At 39.3% G+C, this 8,759-nt stretch overlaps 1 protein-coding gene across 2 annotated transcripts; it reads right to left on the reverse strand.

The window, feature by feature from the left end:
- Positions 1–518: 518 nt before the first annotated feature.
- zfand2a (zinc finger, AN1-type domain 2A) lies at positions 519–7,734 on the reverse strand. Of its 2 annotated transcripts, none has more exons than XM_015948612.3 (10): positions 7,551–7,734; positions 6,926–7,023; positions 6,758–6,852; positions 3,288–3,419; positions 3,059–3,210; positions 2,838–2,957; positions 2,670–2,736; positions 2,494–2,570; positions 1,020–1,104; positions 519–824 (listed from the first exon to the last, which is right to left on the reverse strand). In XM_015948612.3, exons 2-10 carry the CDS (start codon positions 6,978–6,980, stop codon positions 786–788), a joined length of 822 nt encoding a protein of 273 aa, XP_015804098.1. In that variant the 5' UTR covers positions 6,981–7,023; positions 7,551–7,734; the 3' UTR covers positions 519–785. The 2 variants fall into 2 exon arrangements, with proteins under 2 accessions (XP_015804098.1, XP_015804099.1); XM_015948613.3 differs by having other exon boundaries at positions 970–1,104.
- Between the last annotated feature and the right edge of the window lie 1,025 nt (positions 7,735–8,759).

The following is an 8,759-nucleotide window of genomic DNA, read 5'->3' on the forward strand; positions in this document are numbered from 1 at the left end:
TCAGCGCTGAGCAGCGTATGACACACACCGCAACGCTCATTTTCTCATAAACAACGAAGGTGGCATCAAAGTGGAGTTCGCCTGCGGCTCTTTCCTCTTGAACACGTCTTTAAAACCACAACAAAGAGAACCGCTAAAAGCCTTTATTCTAAAGAAAGATGTATGTGCCATCGCCAGGCACCACTTTTGACTACATCTAAAAGACTACAGCGTCACGTGGTACAGTCAGCATTTCCGTATTTTTTCTGATTGGTTATTTTAGAGCTGGTTAGTCCCGCCTCTCATGTGCCTCTCTGCCTTTGAGTAACCAGGCGTACGCCGCTCAGTGTTGATTGACTCGATGAGAATTCTCAGGGGGTGGGGTTATTTGCATGGGAGAGTTGCCAGACTCATTCTCAGTACAGAATTAAACAGAGGAGGAGTCTAGCAGGCCAGGCTAGTGCCTGATTTGCTTTAAAAACAAGTCTCAGCGCTTTAAAATCCAAGTTAATCATTAAATATCATTCAAGAGACAAACATTTAGGAGCATCTTAAATTTATTCAATATTCATATGTGGCAATATAATAGACTCGTGATTGGCTTATAAAATATTTACAAGGGCAACTGAGTTGTAAAAATGACAGACCCTGCAGAAAAGTGTATGTGCTTTTATGTAGAAGACGGCAATATTGCAGCTATAGAGGGTCTTCGTGTAAAAGTCACCTATTGTGGGTTCTGACATCTCAGATGTGCCTTTCCTGGTAAGAAATTAGCACAGCTTGGAACAGAATTGGTGCTCAGGAGATTAAGAAAGGCTGCAGGTAGACGGTTTGGACTCTCTCCCCTAAACAAGAGAAAATACAGTTAAAACGCTGAAAACTTTCATCCACATAATTTCAACAAAATAATACAAATCTAGCATAAATTAAGTCTTTCATTTTTTTTCTAAAAGACAGTTCAATGAGGATGGGTTGCCAGGACAACCGTACCTACATGTGCTCCTGTTAGCATGCTACTGATGCACAAGCATTCCGGGTACCTGTTGTCTCTGCTGCTGGCGTCTGTATTCTTCTTCACTGGCAGCAAGAGCCTGAGCGAGAGCCAGATCCTCCTGTTCCTGAGGGCTGGAGACAAGAAAATAAACTCAGATTATTTATAGATTATCATTCAACTGACAGGGATTGTTTAAGTAAGACGAAACCAAGATTTTAAAGACCAAGTTCACTCGTTTTTCTCAACACACTAGCAGTGGTCTTTAGTATAACTGAAAAGCCTTTTAAGTCAGTTCCTGAGGAAAAAAGCTCTGGTGCTCCCTTTTCAGTAACTAGTTCATTAGCCGGAGCAGAAAACGGCAAGATTTGGAGTCTTATTTCCTGATATTCAGATATGTCGCATCTGACGGGATAACAACAACACGACTTTACCACTGACTCTGTTTGCTTTGCAGCGTTGGCGTTTTATTTCAACAAATAACACAAGTCTGGAGGAGTTCTACCGTGTGGTGGAGTTGGTAATGGTTAGCTTCTACTAGCCGAGACGTGTTCTGCTGTTTTCTGGACGCTAAAACAACAACAGCCTTCCCCGTCCCAAGTGTGAGTCCATGAATGTTAGTTTAGTGAGACGTAGATCTGACCAGTTTTTCTAACGCGAGCGTTTCCCCGTCCATTCCCAATCAGTGGCCGCTGCAGGAGCTAGGCGAGTCTGCGTAACTCAGAGTGACCGGTCACACTTCTAAAATAACGTAAAACGTAACATAAAAATGGTTTCTCAGTGAACTCGGTCCTTCAGAATAACTGGATGGCTCATGATCCAGACCGATGACTGGTGCTCATTCACATGAAGCCTCAGCACCGCACAGCAAACAAATGCAAATGAGAAAACAACAAAACAAACCATAAATAAACATTCATGTTTGCTCAACTTTTGCATTTCCAACAAAAGGACTCTGCTATGGTTTTACAAGACTTCTGGAATATCCAGGAAAGCTGTGAAGGTAAATCCATTTCCTAGAACATACCCTTCTCTGGGGGGGGGGGGGGGGGGGGGGGTCCATCTTTGGTTACCATGGTGATCTAATCAGTGTTACAAAGAACCAACCTTTTGAGAATTGAAACACTTCACTAATCAATACCAATCTCGGAGCCTCTTCCATCTATCATTAAAGCTCCATTATCTGTGGTTGGGAACATTTAAAGGCAATCTGCCAACTAGTAAATATTTTACCAGTATAATACTATATCCATTATGCATATGAGTGTCATTGAATTATTAAACATCAAGGAGGAGTTTGTTGAGATGATCTTACAGGTTAAATGTCTATTCTACTCATTTCACCTCCTCTTACATGTTGCAGCTAATCGAACTCTAACGTGACTGAGCATGTTCGAGGCTGCAGGGATTTAGCTCTGCCAAGGCTAACTGAACTCTCAACATTCATCTTAAATACAAAACTAGAATTACTACATACAGAATGACAAAAGCAAGAACCACCAAGCAGTTCTGCAGTTGCTCACCTAAGAGTCGGCTGAACGTTCGGCCTTGAATCAGCCAGAGACATCTCCAGAGCCCTTTGTAGAGCCTGCTCCTCTGTCTGCAAAAATAACAGAGCAGTGTGATAATGTTGACTTTACCCACAGGTGGGTGAGGTTTTTTTTAAAGGTGAATGTATGTATGCAAGTATCATACTGGCCTGAAAGGATGCTGAGGGTGGCATTACATTCTGTGCTGAAACGGAAGAAGGAATCTGCTGGATGGAGCTAAAAGAAGAAGAAAAAAGGAGGACATTCATCCTGTCAGCATACTGGTGTGATGTCAGAAATCTGAAAAGGTGGATGTGAAATAAATCAACAATCCTCACCCAGTGCTGTGAGCTCTGCTGTTTGAACTCACACCGTTAGAAACGGGTCTGGAGTTTCCTGAAGCAGATGAACGAGAGCCAGAGGCAGAAGCGCCTTGGGACCTCATTACAGCAGCACGTCTACAGTAAATAATACAACTAAAATTAGTCACCAGCCCTGATTGTGCTATTTGAGATGAAAGGACAGAAGGAAAACAACAACACGGTGTAACTCTACCCACCCAGCTTTAGACAGAGGTTTTCCATCAGTCTTACAATCGTGGTCAAGCGGGTGTCGATGTTTGAGACAGTAGTTTAAATGACACTGGTCGCAGGTCACTCGGATCATTTCCTTCTGTTTACAGCCTCCCTTAGAGCATTTATTTGTAAAAATCTAGAGAAAATAGAGATTTAGTTAGAATATGTTTGTGTTATTTAGTCATGATTTAGTGAAACCAGTTTTGTGTTAACCTTTCTCTTCCTTTGAGCAGGGTCCGACTTGCAATCTCGGTCGATGTGTTCACCGACTTTAATGTCAGGCATCTCCCCCCGCTTAATGGGAATGGGGATGTTACATAAAGGGCATACTGGGACCTGGATATCCTGCAGGAATACAGACCGTGTGAGATTAGTCTTTAGAACACACACAATCTTTATTTACCAGGAATCAGAACATTTACCAAGCAGTAGGAGGCAAACTCCCCCAAAGAAAATGTTTGGATTTTGTCTGAATTTCCATTCATTTTAAATCTGACCATCTGACAGACCATGTTTTGTAGTTTGAGCTTAAAAACAATGATAGGAGTGGAGGTCAAAATAAAAGTATATTCACTTTTTAAGAGAGAAGGATTTCATATCTTTGCTCTAAAACTCATAATGCTAACACCAGTGTTGGGAGTAACGCCGTTTAAGTATAACGCCATTTCTAACGGCGTTCTTTTATAGGTAACGGAATAATCTAATTAATTACTTTTCCCGCCGTTGCAACGCCATTACCGTTACTGGGGACGGAAGGTTGTGCGTTACTATGTGCTTGTCGAACGTTGAGCAACAGCGTGAGGCTTTCTGACCGCCACACTTCAGCTGCAGCCAGAGAGAGAGAGGTGTCGGTAACGCACTTACAAGCACGGTGATGATTGGCCGGGTGGGCGGAGACCCTCACGGTCTCAGTCACTGCATTCTGTAGACCCAACGGGAATAACTCTGTTTAAAATAACCGCGTTAATAAAAAATATGTCTTTCTGTAACAAGCAAACTAATTAATTACGTCTTCTTTTATCAAAATGTTGTTCCTGTTACTGGTAAGGAAATGCATGCGTTAAGCAGTGCGGTGTGTTGAAGCTGTCATCAGCTGATCAGGAACTAAAGAGGTAGATGTTTAAGAGCATCATGGCCCTTGAAGAACGAGGAAGACGTGATGAATATTCTACGGCTGCAGACCCGCAGATTTGTTGCTGCAGCAGCGAATCTGCGGGTCTGCAGCCGTGCCCTTAGCGTGACAGCGGGACGTCCCGAAGGTCCGCTCACCTGTTCACCGCTCAGACGTCCTGATCTTCTGCCTTCCTAGATCATCCAGCTGTAACCTGTTCCTGATCATGTCTTTAGTCCCGCTGTAACACTGATGCATCTGTCTCAGACGTCATGGAGCTCAGGTGTTACTAGAACTACCTGTGTGTGTTTACCACCCAGCTTCAGCTCTTCTGTGTTTGGGTCTGACCCAAGTTAGTAAATGTAAGTCCTCCATCAGATCTGTGCCTCTTCTAGTGTCATTTTAAAGGATTTTATTTATTTATTTAACCGTTACTAGATTAGCAGCAACAGAAATACTACTAAAAACACACAATTATGTGAAGCTGGAAAAATTAGAATGCTGTGCAAAATTACATTTATTTCTGTAATTTAACTAGACTGAGAGACCATTTAAAGGCTCGGGAACCTTTACAGGTGTTTCTATTTGCAATTTAAAATTTTAGCTGATTGGGTTTTTGTTAAATATCACACAGTGACCTTTTAATAGTCTAGATTAGTGTAATGTTCCTATTAGTAGTTCCTCCTGTTAAGTGCTTATTTGTTTAAATTATTCAGGTTTATAAAAAACATTTGGACATACATTTTATTATGTTCCAGTCATTAGTCATTTATATTTTATTATTGTAGTAATTCTTGCATGCTTTAATGAAAAAAGTAACTAAGTAGTTACTTTTGTTGGTAATTAGTTACTTTTATGATCTTGTAACTCAGTTAGTAACTGAGTTACTTTTTTGACAAAGTAATCAGTAACTATAACTAATTACTTTTTTAAAGTAACGTTCCCAACACTGGCTAACACTCAAAATGTCTGTTCTCCTTAAAATCTTGGTTGTGAGAACAAAGATACAAAATCCTTCTCCCAAACTGAAAATGTAATCTCTTCATTTATCAGAAATTCATCTTGCAAACACACCATCTACTATCGACTTTAGGATATGATGAATGCAGCAAGGAGCTAACAAAGATGAAAAACATACCATCCTTCAAAAGTATGTCAAACAGTTAGAAATGCTCATAGATTTAACACGAGAACCTTGAAGAAATTGTGAGTTGTGGAGGCCGTTGGTAATAAAGTGTTTCAACTAGAGATGTATAATAAATTAGGTGCTTTTCTTTAATTCTCACAACAATGGTACATTTCTTTGGGAGCCTCTTAATGCTCAATGTCACTTAATGAAAACATCCACATGAAAATAGTTAAGTACAGAATTAAAAATTAAAGTTTACCAAAAGTACCATACCATACATTCAGAAAGTCTGGAGAACTATTGATTAAGAACACATTACAAAACTAAAAACTAACCCTGGCGGCAAATGAAAAGAGGCATGACTGGACTTTATTATTATTATTTTTTATACACATTTTTAATCAGTAATTCAGCATTTAGTTGATATAAAAGTAGTCCCCCTCCAATAAATAGATAAACACAAGCCCATTGTATAACCCGAGTTAGTTACTGGTGTCAAGCCAGCCTCCAGTTGGAGACTTGCAGTCAAGCCAGCCTCCAGTTTATTGTTGCTTCCCCGTCTATTCTAAGTATTACGGGAAGGGATGTGGGGAAACCAGATTTCAAAATAAAATTCAACTTCGAGTGAATTATCAGATATTTTAAGAACATAATAATAATTTAGGCTTGTTCACTATTAGCGCCCTGTCAATATCAAGGCAATCTTATTTTGGATTTCAAAGTAAAAGCCCTGTGAATTTTCATTTTTGAACTACTCTTTCAATGACTTCAGAATGCTCTTAAAAGCAAACGTCATGTTTTCAAAGAGCATTTGCATTTTGTATCAACACTATCAAACCATGGCAATTTGAAATTGCCCATTTTTGACCAACTCTTTTAATGATTTCAAAATGCTCTAAAATGGAAAGTTGCTGTTTCCACAGGGTAACTCCACATTATATTAACAGCACACAACCCCACAGTGATACCATATGAATATCAAAACATTCTGATGTTGTGTTTAAAAATAAAGGCATTTTAAAATTGTCCATATACGACCAAACTTTAACGATTTCAAAATGCTCCAAAATGGAAAGTTGCTGTTTCCACAGGGCAACTCCACTTTATATCAATAGTACACAATCCAGGCATGTTGTGATCTGTGGGGGAAACCTGGAGTACCTGGAGAAAACCCACGCATGCATGGGGAGAACTCCACGCAGAAAGGCTGCAGCAGAGTTTTGAACCTGCGACCCTCGTGTTGCGAGGCAACAGTGCTAACCACTGCGCCACCATGCAGCCATTCTTAAAATGATAATTCACTCGAAGTTGAATTTTATTTTGAAATCCGGTTTCCACATCCATTCCCGTAATAACTGGAATAGACGGGAAACAGAAAACAAACTGGAGGCTGGCTTGACACCAGTAGTTAGTTGTACTGTACTGCCATCAGCAATAACTTACCTTTTTGTAGGATGATGTGCATTTGTGATTTGCATAGGATATGTGGTCCTTGCAGAAAATCTCTTGACAGGCGTCACATTTCATTGGAAGGAAATCTACATGATCAGACATTATATTCAGATCAGACTTTTGAACAATTAAACACAACTTAGTTGAGGGAGGACTCACCTAAACGCTTACAGGTCTTCTCGGTGCAGTGTTCACCCAAGTCTGGAAACTCCATCTCTGTCAGTTATCTGGCTCTGGTGACAGTTTTTATACTGAGCCTAAAGGAGGGTGGAAAACAGAATGATGGGCATAGAAGTGGAGGTCAAATCAATCATCAGGGCTGGTTTCAGTAATTAATTAAGAGTCACGTGATTCCCACAATTCCCAAGCTCTACAATAAGTTGGCTACATTGCTAGCAAGCTGGCTAAGCTAACAGACACAGTCAGTTAACAACTGATCGATTACATAACCAATAACAGCTCACGTTGTTTACCATCGTATGAAAAAAGTTGAGGAATTAATATTATGCCAAATTGAAAATGTATCAAGATTTGCTACAAGAAAACGGCTAACAAACATAAATTTACTATAACTCTTAATTTAGTGAATGCCTTAGTAAATAAACAATTTCTGTTAACTCGTCTCAGAGAAAAGCGTGAGCTTCAAATTATATTACTCAAGTATCTAGAAAATAAAAATAATGAACTCGATTAGATCGATTTCTACCTCAAGTTACCTGGTTGTTTAGCTAAGCTAACAAGAGATGAATCAGCTAATATCAACATTCGTTAAAGGTTTACTCACCAAATCCGGTTTTCTTGGTAGAATTTCCTTCTTTACAGTGTAAAAACAATGTTGTCACAATCAATCTAGGTTTCCTATCCGTCCTTTTTGGTTGTTTCCGTCCGTAGTCAACCTACGGAGCGCTTAATACCGATGCCTCCACCGCTAGCCACAGTGCTTCTGTCTGTTTAGATATGACAGGCACGCTCCGCCTGCGTCTCGACGTCACTTATATCGTTGTGTCATGTGTCATCATGACGAGGTGGTTTCAAATCGATGAAGTAAGCTAGTAAATTCTGGAAAGATCCAGATCGTTACACCTTTGACAATTATTCTCGTTAACTAAATATTAGTAATATATTTATAATTAGTTAAAAGACTAACAAATATCCCACTTGTTCTATTTATTTTAACAGGTTTGTTAGATAAATTGACATTGGAAAAAGGTAGCCATTTTACTCCGTTGTTTACCATTATAAAATACTTGTTTCAAAAGAAGTGACAGAACTTATTGAATGCTTTTTCGAGTAGTTTGTTATTTGAGAAAACAGTTCATTTGTGGTGCCACCTAGTGGCGAAAGTGGAGAAGAACAATTTTGTCTGGACTATGAAATAATGAATATACTTTATTATTCCCACATACAAAACGAAAATACGAATATAATGCAGATAAAGACACACAGACAGCAGGGTATTACTAAAATCTGCAGTAAAACAGAAAAAAGAATAAAAATCAAAAAGTGAGTGTACCAAAAGGACAAATGTATCGGGTTAGATTTGTGCCAATTGCATCAAGAAAAACACTTTGAGGTAAAAAAAAATATTAAGACATTAAGAGAAAAAATCGTTTCAAAAGAAAAACTTACTATCTGAATCAACTTCTTAAAATGAGTAACAAAGTATGATTCCTTTTTCTGTTTGCCTCTATGTGTTTTTGTTATCAATAGGTTTAATAGATCTAGTTTACACTCATGACAACTCCGAGGGGGGTGACTTTTTTTGTCACTCTTCTGTTTAAGTGTATTAAATGCCAAAAATTCTGAATAATTAATGAGCATCAGACCCACGTGACTGCAGAACTAGCTCCGGGGAAAGGCCTCAGCCTGAGCCTCGGTCTCGCCTTAAAACGGTTCTGCCATTTTCAGTCTCTCAACTTAGACCATTAGTTGTGCCGTTTGTGCATTCTTTTTTTTAATTTTATTTGTGCAATTGTTGGACAAAATGACTTGC

Source organism: Nothobranchius furzeri, chromosome 5 (assembly GCF_043380555.1).
Source record: "Nothobranchius furzeri strain GRZ-AD chromosome 5, NfurGRZ-RIMD1, whole genome shotgun sequence".
NCBI classification, from domain to species: Eukaryota; Metazoa; Chordata; class Actinopteri; order Cyprinodontiformes; family Nothobranchiidae; genus Nothobranchius; species Nothobranchius furzeri.